General features: G+C 42.1%; 1 protein-coding gene across 1 annotated transcript; it reads left to right on the forward strand.

The window, feature by feature from the left end:
* Positions 1-23,106: 23,106 nt before the first annotated feature.
* On the forward strand, positions 23,107-23,664 carry Ifnb1 (interferon beta 1). The gene has a single exon (XM_057783632.1). The coding sequence runs from the start codon at positions 23,107-23,109 to the stop codon at positions 23,662-23,664; it is 558 nt and encodes a 185-aa protein (XP_057639615.1).
* The last annotated feature ends 2,509 nt before the right edge of the window (positions 23,665-26,173 follow it).

Below are 26,173 nucleotides of genomic sequence, written 5' to 3' on the forward strand. Positions count from 1 at the left end.
TTCTATTTTCCTCTCCTAGGGAGATCTATGTGTTCCGCAGATCCTTTATATCCGTTCTCTGTGGCTTTACAGGTTGTAATAGCTTGGTTATCATTGACTTTACAGTTAATATTTACATATAAGAGAATATTTGTCTTTCTGGATCTGGGTTACCTCACTCAGAATGATTTTTTTTCTAGTTCCATTGATGGACATGCAAATTTTATGATTTAATATTTTAATGGCTGAGTAACATTCCATTCTGTACCACAAATTGACATATCTTGTTTTGTATTTTTTAGCCCATTTGCTGCTATCAGTATTGAAAATTTTGACCTTTTTTTTTTTAGAGATATGACTTCCTATCTTCATTTAGTTAATGGTTCTAATAATTGCTTTCCTCAAGCTGCCCCACCATCCTGTGCATCTGGTGGAACTTTCCTACTTAGGCTTGGTGGTATTTCTCTTTCTCCTTTGCATGTCTCCCACTGTTTGTTTGTTTGTTTTCTTTCTGGTTACCTCAAGGCTTATGTAAACACCAATAATGATTCCCTGCTTTTGCTTTACGCCTGGGTTATATTCTTGATGCTATATTTTTCTTCTGGTTATACTGTGTGCCAACTGACTAATGACTAGAGCATAGCTGTTTTTACTAGCCATCTCTCTGAGCATTTTAACTAGAGTCCAAAGTGGTTCACTCTCACTGGTGGCATCAGAGTAGCCTGGCTTTGGATACGTATTAACTGTTGCACTTACTGGTAAGTATTAAATTGTCATATGCTCTTACACTGTTACTCTGCGCCTTTCTATTCCAACTTGAAAAACACTAGTTAGTATTTCCTCTTAGGCTGTTCCCACAGTAAGGAATTCCATCAGCTTTCGCCTGCTTGGGATACTGTTCATTATCTCTGTTACTTATGAAGTAACATTTGGTACTTGGCCAGGTATCAAATTCTTACCTTGCTTATTCTTTCTTTTGAAACTTCAAGTGTGCCCTCCCACTCTTTGCTGGAATTCGAGGCTTTGTTAAGTACACTGGTAGCTTGTGGCACTTGCCTTATGTGAGGTAAGTGTTTATCTCAAGGAAACAGTTGCTTCAAGATTCTCTTTCTGTTTTTGTCTTGTTGACAGTTTAAGTACATGTCCCAGACGCATGGATCACTTAAGCATGGTAATAACCCAATAATGCATACTTTGGTGACTTTATCATTGTCCCAAACATCACAGAATATATTTACACAAACCTAAATGCTATAACCACTACACACTGAAGAGACATGAAGGAGCCTCTCACTCCCGGCTACAAACCAGGACAGAAAGCCACACTGAAGACTAGGAAATTGCAATATAATAGAAGGTACTTAGGCCAATATACTTAAACATGTTTCAAACACAAAATTACGGTAAATATAAGTATAAAATGTCAAGCAGTTAGTGTTCGAGGTGTTTCCTGAGAACGAGACATTCAGTGACGTGAACGGCTCTGAGACAGTGAGGCTGCGTGGACGCCAAGCTCTTAGGATGTCACTGTGTGAGCCTAAAAACTTCGCAGCCCTGGAGATGTAAGCTACACTAAATTTGCTTCTTAACATTTTATTACTTTTTAAAAAGCGGATAAGCTTACTACGATATTTTTCCTTCACAAAGATTTTTTAAAACTCTTTAAATCTTTTTAATACCATGTAGCTTAAAGGAAACACAAAATAAAAAAAATTCTCTATGTGTTTCTATTATTAGCTTTTTTAACCAATTTCAAGATTTATAATTTTTTTTTTTTTTTACTTTCCAAGATTTTTGTCACAAACTCAGACACGTTATCACAGTGATCACTCCCACATACGCACCATCCTGGTCCACTGGATGTTCTGAGGCAGTCATCTCTTGTGATGACAGTGCTTCCTCTGGAGTCCCCTTGAAGAAGCCACCTGTCGCTCCCCTCAATGAATGGCCAGGCCTTCCAGACTACAGTACAGCCTTTGCTTGAGGGCTTCATGGATTCACTTTAAGCAGATACGGCTCCAAGAGCACTCCTTTGTTTGTTTGTTTGTGTAGCTTGTGAACCTTATTTATTTATTTATTTTTGCATTTATTTATTTATTTATTGTTTATTTATTTATTAAAGATTTCTGCCTTCTCCCTGCCACCCCCTCCCATTTCCCTCCCCCTCCCCCATCAAGTCCCCCTCCCCCATCAAGTCCCCCTCCCTCATCATCCCCAAGAGTAATCCGGGTTCCCTGCCCTGTGGGAAGTCCAAGGACCACCCACCTCCATCCAGGTCTAGTAAGGTGAGCATCCAAACTGCCTAGGCTCCCACAGAGCCAGTACGTGCAGTAGGATCAAAAACCCATTGCCATTGTTCTTGAGTTCTCAGTAGTCCTCATTGTCCGTTATGTTCAGCAAGTCCGGTTTTATCCCATGCTTTTTCCGACCCAGGCCAGCAGGCCTTGGTGAGTTCCTGATAGAACATCCCCATTGTCTCAGTGTGTTGGTGCACCCCTCGTGGTCCTGAGTTCCTTGCTCGTGCTCTGTCTCCTGCTCTTGATTTGGACCTTGAGATTTCAGTCTAGTGCTCCAATGTAGGTCTTTGTCTCTGTCTCCTTTCATCGCCTAAATGTTTTTCTTTGTGAACCTTATTTATTAAACATATGCTGCTCCCTATTTTTTAATTTATTAGATTTTTTTAAAAAAAATACTAATTTAAATTCCCATTCCCTTCCCTCCTCCCATTCCCTCCACACATCCTCCCATCCCACTCCCATCCAATTCTAAGAGAAGGTAAGGCACTTTGCTTTGTGGAAGGTCCAAGGCCCTCCCTACTACATCTAGGCTGAGCAAGGTTTACATCCAAAGAAAACAGGATCCCAAAAAGTCAGTACAAGCAGTAGGGATAAATCCCAGGGCCACTGCCAGTGGCCCCTCAGTCTGCCCCAGTCATGCAACTGTCAGCCACATTCAGAGGGACGAGTTTGGACTTTGCTTGTTTCTTCCCAGTCCAACTGGAGTTGCTGAGCCCCCATTAGCTCAGGTAGACTGTTTCAGTGGCTGAATCCTTCATGGTCTTGACCTCTTTGCTCATATTCTCTTTCCTTCCACTCTTCAACTGGACCTTGGGAGCTCGGTCCAGTGCTCTGATGTGGGTCTCTGCCCATCCCTTTTAATCAAAGAAATCCTGTCAGGGTTGAGGTCATGATTTCAAACATTCTGGAATTGACACGTGAAAACTGTCCACATTATGTGATACTGTGTAATGTCTTCACATATGTCTACATTGTGCAAAGTTTTAATCACAATCCTGAGACACTTAACATCTTTTGACAGTGAAGTATTCAAAATGTTTTTCAAGTACAAAGCATATTATCACTGCCTGTGCTTAAACTTTTTAAGGAAATTAGTGGCTGTCTCTCTTCTCCTGCCATTGCTTTTCTCTTCTCTTCTCTTCAGCTTTGTGTTCACTAGGTAAAATGAATTTTTCAGCTCCATTACACTCGATGACAGCACCATGTATGTGGTTTGTTACTAACCAGAATGTCCCAGCACAGCACATAATTGTATCCTGCTCTTATCTCTCCATGCCTCTGATATTCCCATAAATCATATATCCATGTGTTTGGTAGGGTACTACAGCTTCTTGAGTTTTCTTCCCTCATTTTAATACCTGTCTCTTCTCATTGGTTACTTGCAAACAATGTTGAGTTTGTTCATTCTTTCTTCTGTGCCATTGAGCCTGCTGCTGTTAGAAGCTAAGGACAATCTCTTATTAGTCTGCCAGTTATATGGTTTGCTTTCAAATTCACCATATAGGGGAGCCAGGTGGTGGTGGTACATATCTTTAATGCCAGCACTTGGCAGGAAGAGGCAGGCGGATCTCAGTGAGTTCGTTCCAGGACAGGCAGGACTATTACGCAGAGAAACCCTGTCTCAAATATAGATGATAGATAGATGATAGATAGATAGATAGATAGATAGATAGATAGATAGATAGATAGATAGATAGATAGACAGATAAATTTAAAAAATCACCATGTGGAATTGAGACCAGATCATGTGGCTCCTTTTAAGTCTGTGATGTGATGTGCAGTTGGAGGGCTTCTTTGCAGGGACTTGAAGTTGAACTCACATACGATGTCTTACTGAGTGGATGAGACTGGGGTCCCTGGACCTTTGTTAGTAAGACTGGCACCAAGGCAAGGGCCACTTTAAGCTCCACAGCACAGCTGCTGATGGTGGGCCTATATGCAGATAGAGAGGCGGTGATGGATTCCACTGCACATCTAGAAGGGCTCCCACTAGTACTAGACCTGTCTCTACACAGGCAGTACTGGTCTGAAATCACAGATGAACATGACTGAGACTGGATCACAGGGCCATTTGGGGATCTGCAGCTGACCTGGGTTAAGTGGGCATAGCTTCAGAGGCACAGAAGGGTATCCTCTGTTCTGAATAGAGAGGACTGTCCCACACCACAGTTGAGAAGGGAGATCTACGGTAAGAATCTACGGGGGTGTGAATGGGTCTCTTACTATAGTCGCTTCCAGTGCTTGGCTGGAAAGAACTAGAGTAAGGACCCTCACTGGTCAACTCAGAGTGCACATGAGCTCAGCCGGCCACTGCTCAAAGCACAGACAGCCATGTTTTTCTCCTATATTCCATGGAAGATTGTGTTTAGGGCAGATACGCCTAATGGAGCTTTGGCCAAGTTCACAGAGGTATGAGGCTACCTCAAGGATTATCTTCCTCTCTTTCCCTTCATATCATAGTTGAGAAGGGAAGAGTTGGTGCTATTTTTCTGTCTCCAGCCCTACAACACCAAGACTGAAGAAACTCTTTGTCTATCCACTTTTAATTATTGGAGGATAGTATATAAATACCCCACTAATTCAATTTATATATATGATATTAATAAACGTTACTATTTACTAAAAGGGTATGACTAATGATTTATTATAGACAACGGTGTCTTTTGAGTTTGTTGTTGCTATTTTAGACAGATTAGGTAATCAACGCAAGCACTGGGAAGACGGCTCGGCTGCTAGAGTCCTGACTGACAGGTGTGAGGACCTTGTGAGGACCTCGGTACCCATGTAAAAGCCAGAGACCGCCGAGGATGCCCGCATTCACAGCCCTGTGGCAGAGATGGCCCAATCACTAGAGCGAATTGATCAGCCAGTTTGCCAAATTAGTGATCTGCACGTTCAGTTCAGAGGGAGACTCTCTCTCAAAAGAGCAAAACCACATGACGAGCAAGCGAGAATCGTCATAGCCGCGCGGAACACGTGCGCTAGCGGGAACAACCTTTGGCGATGAAGCCTGAAAGCAATAACTGTAGATTCACTCACTGCCTGCTGCTACCAAGAGTGAGGGCTGCCACCTCTGAGACTACTGGTGAGCTGAAAACGTGTGGCAGATCAGTGCCAGTTAAAACACCGCGGAGAATGACATTCAGGCGTCATTCTCAAATAAGGCTTCCCAAAGCAAATTTTGATTAATTTCCAGTATTCTGGAAAATATTGTTCTCAGAAAATTCCTTTTTGTCCTCCTCCACTTTTGTGTAGGATCAATTTATTTGCAGTCTCCTCTGCACTGTTTCTGTTGTCCCGTTCCCACACACAGGTTTGCCAAGAGATTGACTGCCAGCTGCAAGTCTGGGCTGCCAGGACCGTCTACTGGGGCATCGTGTCAAGGTTTAACAACGTCATGAAAAGTACTCAAATACATCCATGCTGTCATTTTTATCAATTTTCTATGTGATTATTGTGTGTGGATTGAGGGGGGGCATTTAACAAAAATTAAAAACAGCAATTGCCCCCTGGGGTAGAAAGATGAAAACTGAAAACGTAAATTTCAGATTTATGTTTGTATTATGCTTGTGTACGTTTGTAACTAGACAAGTTACCAAGTTACTTACCATTATTCATTTTGTTCTTAGGTGGCCAGGACACCCAAAATGCCCTTTAGTTTATTGCTAATTTCCCACATTCTGCCCTGCTGGAAGTCATTGGAGATTAATTAATATTTTTTTCAAAGCCAGCATTTCCCCCTCAATCCAGTAGATGGTAGTATGACATCAACTTACATATTTGTTTAACACAGTCAAAGGAAGTCTATGGAACCATAGATCTGGAGGACAGAAAAGAATGACTGTCACCTGAAACTGTTACTGTTCCACTGTCCTGTTGATCCATCACCAAAGACAGTCCAACAGATGCATGCACAGACAGTTGGAAAGTGTGCTACTATGTAACCCCTGGGGTTTAAGTTCCACACTCAGACCCAATAGGCCTCATGGCTGTCTTGAGTAAAGCTTGAGACAGCTTAAAAGAAGAGCCAATGTGATGGTCAAACACAACTTTTAGTACTTTTATTCATTGTAACACATCTTGATACATTTTAAGTCGGTCTTGAGGATGCCAGAGTTGCCATGACTTACCCCAGAAACAGGGTTACCACTTTTCAATGCTTTGAGAGCAGAATGAGACTATCCTCAGGGAGATATCTACAGGACATGAATGGAGTTATATGTTGGATCTTAAAATGAACATGCCTTAAACTTGGTTACATCCCCATTGACTGCCAGCTTACATTTGGAATAGGGGCAGTGATCCATGAAATTGCATCGAGATTGTTCTCAAGAACAGCTAAGTCAGTATCTGTGTCACTAATTTCCCAGACTGTCTCATCTCTGGCTATATGCCCATGGACTCCCATGCATGGCTACCCCATCCTGTCTCCCACACACTGTGCTGATTGCAGAGCCAACCATCCTGGTGAGAACTGCTGGTGAACAGTAAATCCAGGTGAAGCTCTTTATTTTTTTTATTTTTTATTCTTTTTATTTATTTATCTTTTTGTTGAAAAAATTTCCGCCTCCTCCCCGCCTCCCATTTCCCTCCCCCTCCCCCCACTCCTCTCCCCCTCCACTCCATTCCCCCTCCCTCTTGAGACATTAAGATATTAAAGGTATTTTTCACTTTACATATGTGTTTGTAAAATATGTAAAGTCTGTAAGTTAAGAACAATCAGAGAGTAAGGCAGTATTCAATCTGAACCATGAAGGTGATGCACAGATCTGCATCACTCAGAGCCAAGTACAAATGCTAAAAATAACTCAGACAAATATTTACACACACACGCAACAAAAGAACAATTCTTGATTGGCTTAAAGCACACACCTCATAATTAGTCTGCATAAAGAGAAGCCTAAATATAAGCAAGAATAAAACAAATAGGCAAACACAGAAAATGGTATGAAAAAGGAAAACAAGTTGGAGATACTACTAATAATTAATAACAATAGCAGCCTGCTAGTGCTGGTATAACAGGCCTACCTATGTCTCCATATTGACAGTCATCTGATTTCAAGCATAGACTGCTTGATTGGGAAAGAACACGCTCTCAACAAATGCTACTAGAATGGCTAGCTATTGACAGGTAAAATGACAAGGGTGCATCCCTACCCTCACAGCTTTCAAAAAAAATCAAAATGGGTCAAAGACTCAAAGATAAGAGCTACATTTATAAAAGGCTTACATGAAAATGTCTTGATCTTGGATTTAGACTTTTATCCATGACATCACAAGACTAAATAACAACACAAAAAAGAATAATAGATAAATGGGACTGCAACATAATTAAATACTTTATTTAATTATCAAAAAATTGAAAGGTCAAGTTACAGAAGAGGAATTTGTGCAATTCATAAATCTCACAAGGGAATTCAGGACTAAACAGAGGACACTGCTAGAACCCAGTAAAGAGGGGCAAAGCTCATTTAAAAGCAGACAGAAGGCAGGCTAGGGCACAGTTCAGCCTGTGCTGTAGAGTTTCTCAAAAGCATGAGGACCTGAGTAGTGTGAGCCCCAGGACCCACATTTTAAAAACCCTGGTGTGGTCATCTGCTCTTGCACTCCCAGCTCTAGGAAGGCAGAGACAGGCAGATCCTTGGGCTCAGTGACCAAGCAGCCTGGCCTACTTGAGAATTTCCAGGTCTGTGGGAGATTTTATTCAAGGGGCAGGGGTGAAGAGGGAGGGAAGGAGGGAATGGCACCTGACTAATGACACCCAAAAGACACATGCAGGAGGGTTCACATGGGGTGTGATTTGATGTGATTGGATGTGATTGACAGGCTAGGGAGATTCTCATCAAAATCAGAGTGAGATATCGCTTCAGGTCCAGTACGAAAGCTAGAACCAAATAAGAAGGTGACACACGTCAGTGAAAACGGAGAAACAGGAGCCCTCATACATTTCTGCTGGGCTTCTGTGCCACTGACAGGGAGCCCAGGCTCAAATGGCCTGGGAGAGACAGACAAGGAAACCTACAGATCAGACCCATAAGCTCAGAACAGGGAGTGAAATGAGGAGAAGGCCATAAGCAACCATCATGTTGGAACTGACAGAAGTTTGCCAGAGAAAATGGAAAGATCAACTCCTGAAAGGAAGGTTGAGGGTATGCAAGGGTATAAGCCAGAGCTGGCAAGTTGGTGTTATATAAAAATGAGAGGTGAGTAAAATGTGAGAGTCGGAATGCAATCAAAAGTTTCTTTCTTTGCTTATGAGTGGGAGATGGGAAGCCCTCTAGGTATTGAATGTTCCTGTTAGAAATCAAAACTAGAGGGCTGTGTTTAATGTCTTCACGCAGGAAAAGGAGATAGATCTGTGTGTGGCCAGTCTCCTGAGCCACAAAGTTTAAATGACTACATAGTACTATGTCTTAAAACGGTGGTGAGAATTAATTGCTTTATTTACATGATTTTCTCAGAATGGTACCTGACTGCTAGTAAGTGCATCCATCTTGTACCTAGGCTCGTCTGTTAAAACCAATAATAACAATTAGAACATTCTAGGTTTATGAGCAGAAGCAAAGCCGTTCCAAGAGAACTGGTCGGGAACTTTGCGAGGCTAACTTCCTTTCTCACAAGGAATAGGAAGAGAGAGCCATTTGCCAGATGTCCACACCAACCTTTCTGCCAAAATTTCTGAGTTACAAATAGTGCCATTGCTCCTGGCAACACGCTGTGTGGTTACAAGGCCACACCGTTTTCAGCTCTTTCCTGTTTCTCTCTGTCCAGGCAGTTAAAGGCTCTCATCAGGGTAGAAAACGGCAGCAATGGAAAAAAAAAATCCCCTGTTCTGAGGAGATTGCCAGAATCCTTTCGGCCAGCCTAGAGGGGAATCCTTGCCCCATTCTTCAAATCCAGCTTGACAACTTGCCTTTTGGTTTCCTTTTCGCCTGTTGCGTCATCCTCTTTGTTATTTCTGTGCTCCTCGGCCTGGCCTCCGGGCTCCTGGGCTCCTCGGTCGGTCCTTACGCAACTCTTGGTGATGCAATCTCTAAATTTAGCGATGCAGAGAGTGTTGCTTTGGCCCTTTCTCTGTAGGTGGCCAGAAACTGAGACAGGAAGCCCACAGAGAAAATGAACAATGGAGAGAGCAGGCTAGCCGAAGGAAAGGGTCTGCTTCTTGTTCAGCTATTGCTCAACTCTTTTTGGTCACTCAAGGAGCAGAGGAGGGAAAAAAAAGAGGGGATGGGGGGGAATGGCTTCATTGTGGGAATCATCACACGTGATTACAGTAGCTGAGAGATCACAGGACTAGCCATCTGCAAGCTGAAGACCCAGGGGAAGCCATGAGCACAGCTCAACCCAAGTTTAGCAGCCTCAGAACCAGAGAAACTGGAATAGAATACTATCAGATGGCAAAGAACCCCAGAGGCCAGTGGAGTCAGTCCAAAGGGCCAGCATGTCCTGCAGCTGTGTTCAGAGGCAGCAAAAGACAAGTGTCCAAATGCAGGGATGACAAGAGGGGACCTGCTCTTTGTCCCTTTTCTTTTACCAGGACCAAATTGGTTGGTGCCTCCTCCTCTCCTTCCCACTCACTTCACTAACTCATCTTCTGAAAACACTTCACAGAACACCCAGAAATTACACCTTGTCATTCATTCATCCCATCAGGTTGACACTTGCAAGTACCCATCACTAACCAGTGAATGTGTACAGCAAGCCAAGCTTACTGGTAATGTTTTGGCATCTTTCTCCTTCAGTGGCTGCATGGTGTCTCCCTGATTCTGCTTTCTTTATCCCTGCTTGGATTTCCCACCTGGCTCTATTCTGCCTAAGTATTGACCAAATCAGCTTCTTTATTAACTAATGGTAATAAAACATATTCACGCCATACAGAGTGGTATCCCCCATCATCTCCCCTTTTCTGTCTAGTTAAAAAGGAAGGTTTTAACTTTAACATAGTAAAACTACATATAGCAAAACATTTATCAAGCAAGGAATATAGTTATAATATTTAGGCTATTTGTGTTTTGGCAAAATTAAAGAAAATACCATCTATCCTATTTTTGAGAGTCTAAAGTTTCATATATAATTTATCTTTTATCATAACTAAGGAAAACTATAATTATAGCTATCCAGTCTTCAACCCCATCAAAGACCCCAAGGATATAATAAGTAAACTGGAAGTGTATTGTAAGCAACTTCTAAAACTCTAGAAATGACAGAGTTATCTGGCTACCTGGACAGTCACCCAAAGTTCTTCCCTAGCATTGGGGTATCCATCTTCGCCTATAGGCTTAAAGTGTCTGGCAGATTTCTCAGTGATGCAGGAAACTGAAGCTGTCCTGCCTAGATTGACAGTTTGTCTGTCAAACTCTTCCATGAAGCTGGAACTCTAGACTGCTCCATCTTGATTTGGCAAGTTCAGCAGTCATTTTTCTGTGGTTCCTGCATGTCCAGTTTATACAGCATACAGTCAAGCAGTTCAGGCAAGTGCAGTTTCTTGTTCAAATGGCTAACCTTGCCACATTAAGAGAAAACTCCATAAGGAGCTTCTTCAATGCCCATCATCCTCTTGAAATAATTGGTGCTGCTGGGAGCAGGCATGTCTCTGTTGAGAAAAGTCTAAGTTCTTAAAACATTTTAAATGCCATATTATGTAGGTCTTTGAAGTATTTGAAGATTACATATCTATCTGAAATATATCTCTGCATATCTATAAAACCTAACTAAAATGACTAAAAGTTTGACTATTATAGATGACTATAATTTGTATTTAACTATGCATTACATTTTTAAATGATCTGCGTAAACATAATACTTTAAACAAGAGTATAAATATACATATATAATAACAAAATTAAGGTATTCATTTCTATATCATATCCCCCTTTTTTCTTTAGAAAGAGATTGACTATGACCATTAGCCATTTATAACCAACCCCTTTTAATTTTTTATTGATTTTTAAAATTTCATTTTATATTCCAGCCACAGTTCTCCCTCTCACCCCTCCTCCCAGCCCAGCCCCCATCCACTCCTCACAACAGGTAAGGGCTCCCATGGGGAGCCGACTAAGTCGGGCACTTTAAGTTGAAGCAGGACCAAGCCCCTCCATCCTGCCTTGAGGCTGAATGTGGCATCCCACCATAGGGAATGTGCTCAAACAATCTAGACCATGCACCAGAGATAGATCTTAGTCCTACTAGGACCCTTCTGATAGTCCAAGCTTTACCACTGTCTCCCACATATGGAGGGCCTAGTTCAATCTTATGGAGGCTCAACAGCTATTGGTCTAGAGTTCAACCTCTACAAGCTGGGATCATGCTTGTGAATTCTGTCAGTTCAGAGTTCCTGAGTTTCCACAAGCTTGGTTCAGCTGTCTCTGTAGATTTATCCATCATGATCTTGACCTCTCTTGCTCAAATATTCTTTCCTCCCTCTCTTTGACTGAATTCCCAGAGCTCAGCCTAGTGCTTGGTTGTACATCTCTGCATCTAGTTCCATCAGTTACTGAATGAAGGCTCTATGATGATAATTGAGGTATTCACCAATCTGCTTACAAGGGAAGGCCAGTTTGGGCACTCTCTCCACTATTGCTAGGAGTCTTAGTTGGGGTCATGCTTGTGAATTCTTGGGAATTTCCCTAGCACCAGGTTTCTCCCTAACTCAGTAGTGGTTCTACCTCTATCAAGACCTCTGTTGTATTGCTCTCCAACTCCATTCCTCTCCCCCATCAATCATCCCATTTTCTCATGTTCTTATCTCACATCCCCTCCCCTTTACTCCCCACCCCTTGCTCCCAGTTAACCCAGGAGATCTCATCTAATTCCCCTTTCCCAGGGTGAACCATGTGTCCCTCTTAGGGTCTTCCTTGTTACTTAGTTTCTCTGGAGCTGTATGTAGACAGAAGGTTCTGTGCCACCTGGTCCCACAGCCATTCAGTCCCAAAGACACACACAGAGGTTTATATTAGTTATAAACTGTTTGGCTTATTAATTTAAGCTTATTAACTAGCTCTTACAACTTAAGTTCGCCCATAATTCTTGTCTATGTTTAGCCATGTGGCTTGGTACCTTTTATTAGTAAGCCATTCTCATTTTGTATATGACTGACTACTGCATCCCTCTGCCTTTCCTCTTCCCAGAATTCTCTTAGTATTGTTGCCCTACCTATACTTCCTGCTTGGCTACTGGTCAATCAGCATTTTATTAAACCAATATGAGCAACAAATCTTTACAGTGTACGAAAGCATTATCCTACAGCAGCTGTGGATTGTGGTCTGGTTATCCTTTGCTTTACACACCAACCCCAAATCTGACAGAAGACTGATTGCCAAAATATGTAAAGAACTCAAGAAACTAGACATCAAAATACAAAATAATCCAATTAAAAATGGAATACAGCCTAAATAGAGAATTCTTAGGAGAAGAATTTCAAATGGCTAAAAGACATTTAAGGAATTGCCCAATATCCTTAATCATCAGGGAAATGAAAATTAAAATGACTCTGAGATACTATCTTAAACCTTTCAAAATGGCTAAGATAAAAATAAATACTGAGGACAGTTTATGTTGGAGAAGATGTGGAGTCAGGGGAACATTCCTCCACTGCTTGTGGGAGTGCAAACTTGTACAGTCACTTTGGAAATCAGTATGTCAGTTTCTCAGAAAGTTGGGAATCAATCTACCTTAAGACCCAGTGATACTACTCTTGGGCATCTACCCAAAGGATATTCAGTCATATCCCAAGGCCACTCAACAATGTTCACAGCAGCATTATTTACCAATAGCCAGGACCTGGAAACAATCTAGATGCCCCTCAACTGAAGAATGGATAAAGAAAATGTGGTACATTTACACAATGAAGTATTACTCAGCTGTAAAGACAACAACATCATGAAATTTGTAGGCAAATGGATGGAACTAGGAAAAAAAAAAACATCTTGAGTGAAGTAATCCAGACTCAGAAAGATAAGTGCAATCTGTACTCCCTTGTAAGTAGATATTAGACGAAAACATACCCCCTTTTAAACTAAACCAAACGTTCATAAACAATATTTTGGGAATTTGAACAGAGTTTTTTATACTACTTTCTGCTGTTTGGAGGAGCTGGTAATCTTATGGGGCTCCTGAAAAAAAAATAGAATTATAGTTAAATCTTGGCTATAGTCATCTAGGAGCCTGCATCAGCTCAGCCAGTTGTTTGGAAGTTGTTTTGGATTCTGGATCTCCTGGGCAATCATTTCCATTGGAGACATTTCAGGAGGTCTTGTTCTATCAAATTATATTAAACTGGAAGAAAGCCACCGCTTCTCATCTTCCATGGAAACACAAGTAGAACCTCTTTTCCATAGCAACATATCCTTGGACCCAAATTTTGAAGTCAAGATACCTTTATGTTGGTTTATCTTAGCAGCCCCCAAAATTCAATACCTCACTGTAGTTAGCTCATTAACAGTGACAAATTAAAAGAAAACACAACAGTATACATAATTCAAACACTCTATGTATTTTCCATCTTTTGTGGCTTTTATTATTTAACTGTCTCTTTTAAAACTTTGTTTTATTTTTTTAAAAAAACTATTTCTTTCTGTAACTGCCTATACCCATTTTTCTTTTTTTTTAAACCTATATACTTTTTAAAAATACACCGTGACCTCTTTAGAGGTTTCTTTTTGTCTGAATTTGTCTTTATTGCATATCTGTAATCATCGTCTGATCAGAAAAGTTTTTAAAATGCTACATGGGCATGGTTAGGACCAGTGCCTAGGCTTTAGCTGCTGGGCCCACCCCATTTGGCTTTCCAACATGGTAGGGTAGCAAGGAGCATCACACTTACTCCCCCAATGCTGCCATTAGGTAGCCTGTAGCCAGCCCACAAACTCTTTTGTCTGTATGAACATCCCGCTGCACGGCTTGGAGATGCCTCTGTATATCATGGCATGAATCCGCCATGCTGTGCGCAAGTCCAAATGCTGTGGCATCCCTGCACGGTGACCTGCATGGGAGCCACAACTAGGAAGGTGTCTTTGGCTCTGGTTATGTGTTCTGGAGTTCCCCCCTCCCTTTTTTCAGCTTTTCCAGGTTTTATGTGGAAATTTCTGGCCCCACATTGGTCTGGAGCCATTTGTAAACAGAGGCTCCACTTTAGTTTCCTGGCCACCCAGTCCAGAGTAATTACACAGAAACTTATATTAATTACAAACTGTTTGGACTATTAGCTCAGGCTATTATTAACCAGCTCTTACAACTTAACCCATTTATATTATGCCACGAGATTTGTGGCTTATAACCTCACACCTTGCTTCCCTGGCAGCTGCTGGTATCTCCCTGACTCTGCCTTCTTTCCCTCTCTATCTCTGCTTGGATTTCCCACCTGGCTCAATTCTGCCTGAGTATTGGCCAAATCACCTTTTTTGTTAACCTATGATAATAAAACATATCCACAGCACAGGGAGGGATATCCCCCATCACTGGCATTTGATGGGACCAGACTGGAGGGCCCAGCATATAGAGAAAACACTGGGTGAACAACCCTATGTGTCTCCGAGTTCTAAGCCCAATGATTAGAACATTCCAACTGTGGGAAGGAGTGAAGGCTTGGGGAGCATCTAGCCATTTGTTATATACAGAAGGAAAGAAGAAAAGTTTTATTTGTTTGTTTTTACCAGTTGCAAGGTTTGTGACCAACATCCTACAAGGACTAACAAGGAAAGATGAAGCAAATTTAATCAGGGTTCTGTGACTTGAGAAGCTTTAGACATGAAAGATCAAGTTGGGCATGAAAGCGCGTACCTTTGCTCCTAGCACTTTAAAGGCAGAGGCAGGCAGATCTCTGAGTGTGAGGCTAGTCTGGGCTACAGATCTAGTTGCAGGGCAGTCAGGGCTACACAGAGAAACCTTGCCTCCACCAAACAAAACAAACAGAACGAGGTTTCAAAGAAAGACTCAAGGAAACTGTTTTGACGTTTTATGTAGCACTGTGATTGGGCAGGGTGATCTAATGATAGACAAGGAGGAGAGGAGGGGGCTCAGCAGAGCACATTGCTGATATTCCTCTTGGGCTTTTCCTGTTTCCTTTCCTCCATGGGTGGGTCAGGACACTGCTCACATGAGCATTTTCTGTCTGCCCTTCAGGGAGGAAAGTGAAAACTTCTTTGATAGTTATCACACAGAGAAAAGAAAATAACTTTCTTCTGTGGTTTTCCGAGCTGTGATAATTTGGGGGGTAACACGTCTTGAACTCCAACAGTAGAAGAGTTCGGCAGAGCCCACAATGAAGCAGCCTGTGAACATCTGGAGCTGGCAGCGACGAGGGAACCCGAAGACTGAGTCTGGGAAAAGGTTTATGACAAGACAACATCCCTGCTGTGGGAAAAAAAAAAAAACAAAGAACAGAAAGTGTCTGGTGCCACCAACATGTAGACCCTGGCTGCATTTGCTGCCAGGTGGGGAGCCAGGTAAAACTGGATTATCTCCCTGCCAGCTGTGACTTGTGGCTACAAAAAATTTTAAAAAAAAAATGCCCCCGAAGGAGCAGGTGGAACAGGAGGGAAGATGCCATTGTGGTTCCCCGGTTTCAGAGGCTCTCTGGGGTGCTGAACAAAATTCCCCAGTGTAAGCAGGATTTTGAAGCTATCACTGTTAGCATGGAGGGCAATAACTTGCATGATTTTCCCACTTTCTTGTCCTTTGTGTCTCTCATTCCCAACTGTTTCTCTTTACGGTAGTCTGGAGATGTTAAGTGATTGCTACCATTTCCAGAAAAACATTGCTTTTGTTTCTCTGTGCTAAAAAAAAAGGTGGTCAATAAAGAAAAAAGGAGAAGGGGATATTTCATAAGTTCTGTGACTCTAGAAAACACTAATACAGAAACTGTGTGGCAGGACTGAGCATAAAGAAACTGCTCTATCGTCCTGAATGGGTGGTCAGAGTCCACTGGGGTGGGTGGTCAGAGTCCACTGGGGTGGGTGGTCAGAGTCCACTGGGGTGGGTGGTCAGAGTCCACTGAGGTGGGTGGTCAGAGTCCACTGGGGTGGGTGGTCAGAGTCCACTGGGGTGGGTGGTCAGAGTCCATTGGGGTGGGAGGACAGAGTCCTTTAGGTTTCCACCTTGAGTTCCTACCATGCTTCTCTTGTTAATGGACTTCAAGCTATAAACCGAATAAATCCTGTCCTTCCCCAAAGCAGCTTTTAGGAAGGTGCTTACCACACCAAAGGAGAAGCAAACCAGGACATTGCTTTCAGCCTCACAAAGTACACTGCAAATGTTCCCCACACTCAGTATTCAGAAAGACTTGAGAAGCACTGAGTTCATTCTTTAACTCTCTGTGGAACTCCTGTCCCAGCCCCGTCTTGGGAGATTTTGAATTGGGATTGGAGTCACACAATGTAATCCATTTCATGTCTGGCTATTTGTCAGATTTCACTCTCATGATCCTTGGTACTTCTGTTGTCAGCTGAAATATCTCCTCTTTTATTTCTGAGTTCACTTTTTTCTTCTTAGACACTCAACACATAGGTTGTCCATCTTGTTTATCTTTTCAAACTAATACCAATAGTTGGGTTGGGTTTTTTCCCTCATTGTTTGGAGTTTCAAAATATGTATTATGCTCCAATCTTTGTCATCCTTTTCCCTTTAGAACTATGGGGTTAACTGACTCTTCTCTTACTAGCTTAGTGTTTAATATCAGGCTTATCTTTTGAGGTGCCCCCTTTTCTTGTCAGATTTGCTACCACATTTCATGAGTTTGGTATGTTGTTTCCATCTGTGCCTCCAAGTATTCTACATATTTTACTTTCCTTTTTTATTTCTTTGTTGACTCATTGACTGTACAGGAGACCGCCCTGTCTTCCACATATTTCCCTGGGTCCCTCCCACTTAGGCAGACTGAAGTTGCAGTATCGAGCATCACACCTTCTAATTTTATGCCATTAGAAGTGTGATGCTCGATACTGCAACTTCAGTCTGCCTAAGACTATTAAGACTCACTTTGGGGCCAAAAGCATATTCTTCCCAGAAGATATTCTATGTTCTTTGTTTATTCTTCTGTTGTGGGATAAAATGTTCTGAAAATGAATGTTAACTCAGCTCATCCTAAAAGGTAGCTCACATTCAATGTGCTTTATTATTTATGTACATTATCTTTATGTGTAATTTCATTTTAAATTTCTAACTATTATCATAACCATGGTAGCTATATTAATTTTCTTCCTCGCTATTGTTTTCCTTAGCTTAGTGTCCTCAGTGCTGTGGACCTCTCTGCTGCTATCAGCATCTGTGCCCCCTTCCCTTCAGCTCTGCTGCTCTCTCCTTTGCATTGTCCGTGCTCTGATGTCTGGTGCATATATATTTACAATGACCGCACACTTTTGATGAATTTGTCCCTTTAGCATTGTATAGTAATCTTCCATGTTGCTCAGGAGAGATTCATATTCGAAACCCAGCTGTTTTTCCAATGTAATATGGCTACCTGTGTTCTCCTGTGGTTGCTGTGTGAAGAGAAATCTTTTCCCATTGCTCTCAGGGAATGTGATTTTAGACACGTTTCAAAAACCTTTTCAGCCATGCTGTTTTGTTTTGTTTATTGGAGAATTTAGTTCATTTCCTTTCAAAGTGAATATTGGTAGATAAGAGCTTTTCCTTTGTTCTTTTCTTTCTCTTATCAATATTTTCCAGCGATTTACTTTAATGCTGCATTTCATTTCTTTGTCTTTATATCTTAGGTAGGTAATACAGATTCTTCTCTGTAGTAATCATGGGAATTACATAAAACACCTTTGCTATTATTTCTTAATTTCCTTTTAAAATGTGTGTGTGTGTGTGTGTGTGTGTGTGTGTATGCACGTATGTATGATTTGGGGGCATGCCTACATCACAGCCTGCATGTGGAGGTTAGAGGAAAGCTTGCAGGAGTCAATTCTCTCATCCCATCATATAGGGCCTGGGTATCAAACGTAAGTCGTCAGATTTCATGGCAGGCACCTTCACCCATGGAGTCAGCTCACTGCTCTGGTTGTTTATTTATTTATTTATTTATTTATTTAGACATTCATGCTACATCACCTGGGGTAACCTTGAACTCTAAAGTTCAAGCGATCCTTCTGCATCTACTTCCAAAACGCTGAGATTGGAAGCATGTACTACCATGACCAGAATAAAATATAATTACAGCAATCTGTTTTAACGTTGGAATAGCTTAATTCAGCCCTATGTAAAAATCTGGCATATTTAGTTCTGCATCGCATTTTATTTATAATGTTATTTAATTTGCTTTTAAAGAGTTTTATTTTTAATCTATGTGTATGAGCATTTTACCTGTATGTGTGCCTGTGATCCACATACACACAGCACCTGTGGAGGCTGAAAGAAGGTGTCATCTGCCTTGGAACTGGAGTTGGAGACAGTTGGGAGTTGCCATTTCAGTGCTGAGAACTGAACCTGGGGGCTCTGAAGGAGCAGCCAGTGCTCCTAACTGCTGAGCCGTCTCTCCAGCCCCGTGATGCTATTTTTACATATGTTTTCATTAACAGAGCTTGTATTTTACTTTCATTTTGAGTCCCTTCATTTTACTCTCTATGCAGTAGCTTAGAGAAACCTATGTCAGACTACATACTGTTTCTTAGAGAGCTTTATTCTCTCTAACCATGCTGTGGCCAAACCAACACAGCTACTCAGTTTTGGACATCAAACCTCTATTATCTGCTAAATCAGAGAAAAAAAATACCAACGGCCCATTAATTTTTACAAAGCAAAATGCTTGATTTTTTATAGTATACTGCATAGTGAGTGCCCTCAAAGGGGGACTAAAATGCCCCGTCTACCACTGCCTCTCCTGTGATGCCAGCTGAGTGTGAGATCTCCAAGTGCCACCTAGTGAGGAAGGTCAGAGGCCACTGCATGTAGCAAGGGAAAGGCAACTCTCTAGGAGGTTACAAGTCTCTTCCTGGCTAAATGAAACAGCGCAACTACCTTGAAAGCCTTCGGAAATCCTTGCTTTGGTCTTTGTGTCATGTATATTCCAGACTAATGAAAAAATAATGCTTGGGGGTTTGGGGAGAGGAAACAAGAGAAAAGGAGGAAGAAGAGAAGAGAATAAGAAAGAGAAAGGGAAAAGGAAAGAGCTTCCCTTGAGCTTGAGGCTTAGGGAATCCCTCGCTGGTGCCTCTAGGTGTGCAACAGCAGAAGCAGGCTTTGGTTTAGAGAAAGAAAATCACTGTCTTAGAAGCTCATTCAGAGACTTCTACTATCATGAAGTAGCTGCAGTTCTGATAAGAGCTGGCATGCAAAAGGCAAAAGGCTGAAAGAGAATGCAACTTCTTGGGGGGGGGGCAGGCAAAACTCAAAAGTTAAGGCTCATTGATTCCATTTTGCTCTAGGTGAGTCTCTTTAAGAATACATATTCAGCAGTGAGAAGCTAGGAAACCGCATGATGAACAAAAACAGGAAGAGCCCACCCATTTCTAAGGACTGTTACGAGGACTATTGGTGTGCCTCCTCTTGTTTGTTTTCCTCCCTGTATTCTTGTATGGCTGCATTGGAGGTGTTTTTTACACCTTGTTTTTCCGTATAATTGGGGTGTTTAGTGCTTTACTGGTGTATGCACAATAGATTGTGAAAATCATTTTGCACACAGTGTGTAATAATCAAAGCAAGGGGGTTAGAATTCCTTCTGTGTTAGCATTCTATTACTGCAATACACACTTGAGAGAATAAAATTGCAGAGAGGGAAGTTTCATTGCTGCTGCTCACTCCCGTTACTGATCCTTTCTGCTGCTTTGAGGTTGTGATGTAGCCCACCAAAGCTCGAGGGGTGCTTTGGCACACCTCACCTCATGGCCAGAATGCAAACTGAGGCACAGACAGACAAACCCCCTTCCCACGATGGTCCAGTGACATCTTACTGGGCCTTGTCTTCTAAAGACTCTACCAATGGGCCCTCCATGGAGATTGACTATTTGATAGAACAATTAACATCAAAACCATCATACCACTTCTTGGACGTGTGTAATGCCTTCGTGTTGGGACTCTCCTTTAGATGTTTACAAATTATAGAGTGAATCGTTCTTTACTGCAACTATAGGGTACTAGACTCTTGTATACCTCCATTATCCAAAGAAACACATGTGCTCATGATAGAGAATGTTTAAAGGGGGATATGAAGAAATCAAAATCTAATAACATATTTAAATTACCCCAAATAAAGTGCATTAAATTATGAAGCTGCCTATGACCCTGTCTTGAGATACCTTCTTATAATGGAGAAAGCCCCATTTCAAGTAGGTCTATGGGTACAAAGTGAAGAGGAAAAGATGTTTTCTTTAATCCTCTCTGTGTCATCCCTTCATAACTTCTATTGATACTTGATTGGATGTATTTGCCAGGAGCTGATGCAGAGGTCATGGAAGAGTTCTGCTTGCTGGCTTGCTGCCCATGGCTTGCTCAGTCTGCTTTCTTATAGAACCTTAGGCCTCCATTGTGGTACCACCCACAATGGGTTGAGTCCTTCCCACGTCAACCATTAATTAAGAAAATGTCCGGCAGATGGATACTTATTGAGGAATTTTCTCAATTGAGGTTCCCTTCTCTCAGATAACTTTAGCTTGTGTCAAGTTGACATAAAATGAGCCAGCATAGCTCATCTCAGACTTGCTGTGCAGCCCAGACTGGCCTTGGTCTTCAATTCTCCTGTCTTGACCTCTCAAGTGCTGAGACTACAGGCCTGTGCCTTCATGGCCAACTTGGTTTTTGGCTTTAGGACTTAATACTTTATATTAAGTGGTTGAAAACCTCAAGAGCAAGAATCCCAGATAGCAAAGTAGAAGTTATATCCACTTTTCTATATCTACCCTCCAAAATCACTATTAGCTCTTAAACAAACAAAAAAAAATTTGCCCAGACCCCAAAGGAAACACAGACCCCTTACCTTTCCATGGAAAAACCTAAAATCATACGAAATAGCAACCCCTGTTCCACCTGGTTTTGAAAAACAAAATCTGTAGACTTAAAATGTTTGAATAAATTTATGACATTTGAGCTGATGGCTTCACTGTTTTGTGCCCTTGGAAAATACAGTTACTGCACATGGCTACCTTGGCAAGTGAGACAGCTCAGTATATAAAGGTACTCAGCACTAAACCCAGAGTCTTGGGTTTGATTCCAGGAACCTACATGACAGAAGGAGAGAATCACCTTTTACCAGTTGTCCCCTAACTTCCTATCTGCCTACTGTGGTACCCACACAACCCCACATACCCACCCCCACTAAATAAATGTACATTTCAAAATTAATAAAATAAAAATAACTGCCCTGTTTTTTGTTTGATTTGTATGTTTTTAAACCTAGTAACATTGAACAGATACCATCTTTATTAACCCAAGTTTCTTTTCCTGGTATCTGGCTTCCTATAAATTTTTCTGTTCAGGACCTTTTGGAGAGTGAAGAAAATGGAGCCTTTCATTGTGCACCGTCAGTGTGGTTCTGGCCCTGCTCTTCCTCCAACTTTCTGAGTGGCTTTGACACACCAAAATTGTCTAATTTGATTCCAGTCACATGATCAGTATTTTCCGCTATGCCTTGGGGTTCACATATTGATGTACTACACCACCCTTGTTCCACCGTCACTTTTCATATTCCTTCATTTTTTTCCTGGAGTTTGATCATTTGACTTTCTCATCCACTTGGTGTGCTTTATGTGTCTTATGATATTGAACAAACCTCACGTTCCCTCTAGTCAATGTAATAGTGTTTATGTATTGTTGGATTGTAGCTGCTGACAGTTTTCAAAACATTCAAGGTTTTCCTCCAATGGAGATTTCTCCCAAAGAGCTCACCTTGGTGACTGTATTTAATTCAACCAAACCCATTTTTAAATTGTATTTCTGCTTACCTCCTTCATTTCTTGAGCTTCCCACTCTGGTTTATGCTCTTCTAAATAATTTCTAAATACACCATGCTCTTAGATGAGAGCACCGAGCTGTGATCTGTGCTGTGTGCCTGTGGTTCTGGAATACTCTCCTTCTTCTAGAAACACTGTGCTACTATAACTCTGTATTGGTTCTAAACCAGTAATCTCTCCTGTGGCAGCTCATCCACCCGGGCTCTAGAAAAGACTGGGTGGTTTTCCTCGCTTCTCAGTGCTCCCTCTTCTGTTGATTTGGGGGAAGTGCTGGGCAAAGCGGCCACTTCTCTCAGTTGCCCACCCAACAGATTTCCTTTCCTTGGTCTCTTTTGTTTCTACACAGCTCAGATTGGATCCCACTTTGAGCAGTTTTCCTATGGCATGGAGCCCTCTCCCAAGGGAGCTGTAGCTTGCTGATAGGAAGTTTCTCCTGTAGAACACTATTGCAAGCCCCCTTGGCACTCACAGAGGTCCTCTCCCACCAGCCCACTATTTCAGTGGGCAGAAGCCAAGCCATCCCGAATGAACTGCTACTCTGCCTGGCTTTCCGTTGACACCTTGGCTGTTTGAGTTATTTTTATCTTCAGGGTTGCCTGCTTTCCTTTGTTCTCTCCTGGGTGTTTCTCTTCCTTTGTTTCAGCAATTATTGAAACTTAAGACATTTTAGAGAACCTTACAGTTTGTATATATTTTAACCCAATATGTATAGTGTATAAAATCAGCATGGATGTAAGTAAAATGAATATTAGAAGCTGTTACAAAAAGAAAAAAGTGACAAAGGAAAACTGAAAGGGAGAACTGAAAATGGGAAATTCCTCTGAACCAGAAAGGACCATCCCGTATAAAAAGCCCTCTCAGACCATGGAAGAAGAGCATTCTCGCTTGCAGCCTTGTGCAGTCTTTGCCTCATCTTGCAGGTAGCAGCCAGCATCAGCCCAACTTCCATCATGACCAACAGGTGGATCCTCCAAGCTGCATTCCTGCTAGGGTTTCTCTCCATAGCCCTGTCCATCAACTACGAGGACCTTGAGCACAGACAAAGCAGCAGCAATTCAGTATGTCTGGAGCTTCTGAAACAGCTGGATGGACAGAACTGCCTTGGCCACAGAATAAACTTCAAGATCCCTATGGGGGTGAAGCGCCCAGGACAGATGGAGAAGAAAGACGCTGCCTTCGTCATCCAAGAGATGCTTCAGAATATCTTCAATGTCTTCAAAAACAATTCCTCCAGCACTGGGTGGAATGAGAACATCGTTGAAAGCTTCTTGGGTGAACTCCGTGATCAGATAGACTTTCTGAACAAAATCCTAGAGGAAGTGCCAGCGAATGAAAGATGGACCCCGAGCAACTTCCCAACCATTCTACGTTTGAAGAGCTATTACAGGAGGGTGCAAAGCTTCCTTGAAGTCAAGGGGTACAGCAGCTGCGCCTGGATGGTGGTCCGAGCAGAAATCCTCAGTAACTTTTCCATCATCAGAAGACTTACTGATATATTCCAGAACTGAGGACCTGTGAGCTGATATCTCTGAGACTGGACGATGGTTGCAGGCAATCTTTAGGCGTCACAGTCTTGCCCTTGTGACTGGTCGTGAATGGACTGCATTTGAAAGGTCAAAGGAAGACTTGAAATTTTTATTAATTTATAAATTAAATTATTTTCTACTCTTTATTTAAAATTTTAACCTAAGAAAATAAAATATTTACGATATAAAAGTCAACGTTGCAATATAATTTCTACTGATTTCTGTAGCCACCAATGTTAGTAACTTGGGCCTGCTTTACAAGATGTTCTTTGTATAGCGCTCCTAAAAAGCAGTGGGGATTCTGGCTCCCGACTTTGAGGAATTTAAAAATCAATGGAATGCCCGTGCATCACACAAGGTAAGAGATAGCAGGGGAGCTAAAGCTTCTAAGGAAATGATTGTGGGATTGAAAAAGGAAGTGACAAGCAGGTGGTTCTGGAGCCAGAACCCAGTGCCCTGTGCTTCTACTCTATTCTTGGGGCTCTATGCTTATAAAGTTAGAACCTGGCTGGGCCTTGGGGTAGCCAGAGGAGCACATCAGCTGTTGTATTTACCTAAAAAAACCTTTGCTGTCAGAGGAAAGATTTTCTCTAATAGATTTATAAAATGTGAATGTGTCCATGCCTATAACTGAGAAGCCCCGAGTAACCCCTGACATTTATTAAGTGTCTTTTTCCTTTCTCCTAATGGATTCTCAGGGAAGGGGGGGGGGGTATCTATCTATTCCCAGAGAAATGTGTCAAAGAGAGAGAAGACCCTTTTTGGCCCCCAAAACCTGAATAGTTTTGTCCTCCACTTACCTTTCAGAGTCCTCTGCTCCTGGCCCCTCATTTGTCCTTCTGGCTTCCCTCTGCTCTGCAACTCTAGAGAGGCACACTCTCAGGGCCAAATCCAAGGTGTATGACTCAAATCATGTCTGGTCTCTAAGTGGGAAAAGAGAAAGCATAAGAGAAAGAGGTATTCAGGGGAGACGGAGGACAATAATTTCTCCCACTGTCCTAAGAAAAATTAAGCTTTTAAGGAACTCCTCTGATACTTGGCAACTGGCTAGAGTTTTGTCCCTGTGTCCAACCCTTGGGAACTTGGGTCTCTATGGCCCTTAGTACCACAGGCAGCAGCTGTGTCTTGCGAGACCCTGATGAAATGGGCACTGTGTGGAGCACCTATGGGCACAATTGATTTGATATCTTCCACATGAGCCCCTTGGATGGAAATAATTTTGTTCCTTCATGTTCTAGGGCAGGCAGAAAACTAAGTCTCAAAAAGGTCTAGTAACTGCTCCAAGTTCTTATTGCCAACAAGTGGAGATTTTTCTGGAGTCAGAGCAATATGAAAAATCGTGGCAGTTATTACTGCGTTGAGGCATTTTCTCTGAGAGCATTTCAGAACTCCGAGAGCTTCATCTCAAAGAGTGAACTCTCAATAGAAGAACTCTGTCCGGGGACAAATTACTGCTGTGTTGACAGCACAGGGCTCCCCTTCCTGACTCAAAGTGATAAACCAAGAAGGCTCATCACAATGAGTCTGCACCTGGAGGACCCAAACAGTGAAGTGCCCTGAAAACACAGTTCTTACTTCCTGCAATGTCACATCCCAGCCTTCTCAGAAGTTCTTCTTCAACAAGGCTCTCTTCTGCCTGGAGTCAAATACAAGTTCAGAATATAGAAATACATAGGCTAGCCAGTGTCTAGAGTGGCTGAGAGAATGGTGTATTCTCAGCAATGACTGTATTTGCTGTCTTCTCTGGACCATACAGATAAACTGGGGGAAAAGCTATTTCTGTGCAATTTAAAATACAGTCCAGGCTGAGCTTACTAGCTATCCAGAGTGCCAAGAGTATGTCCACCACTGTAAAAGGAGGCAGTGCTTTTGTTTTCCAGCTGCCCATTCCCAAAATAATCAATCAGAGGCTTCATGTTATTTACAAACCATTTCACCTATTGCTCCGGCTTATTACTAGTTAGCTCTTACAACTTAAATTAACCCATTTCTACTAATCTACATTTTTGGCATGTGGCCTCATGGCATTATTTGCTCTCCAGTACATCTTGCTGTGCCTGTGGTTTGTTAGCATGTGCCCCCTTCTTCTTACTGTATCCCTGCTTGGATTTCCCACCTGGCTCTGTCCTGCCTTGCTACAGATCAAAGCAGCTTCTTTATTAACCAATGTTAACAAAACATATTCACAGCATACAGTATCAGTGAAAACCCCCAAAAGAACCCTAACCTAAAGGGTGGCTTCTGCTGAGCCTAAGCAGGCAACTGTGTATGGAAGCTATGGTAAGGTAATATCATTTTAGCTGGCATCCGAACACTCACGAGGATAATGCTCTAGGAGACTTATAAAAGAGTAGAGCTGGAAGCGTTAAGTGTAGCAACACAAAGCCAGGAAAGCATCTATGTGGTGCTGTTTCAGCTTCCTCAGCATGTTTGTGTCTGTGGGAATGGGACTTCAGTTCCTCAGTGCGGCTGTGTTAACAGGGAGGAGGTG

The sequence above is a fragment of the Chionomys nivalis genome, chromosome 11, assembly GCF_950005125.1.
Source record: "Chionomys nivalis chromosome 11, mChiNiv1.1, whole genome shotgun sequence".
In the NCBI taxonomy this organism is placed as follows: domain Eukaryota; kingdom Metazoa; phylum Chordata; class Mammalia; order Rodentia; family Cricetidae; genus Chionomys; species Chionomys nivalis.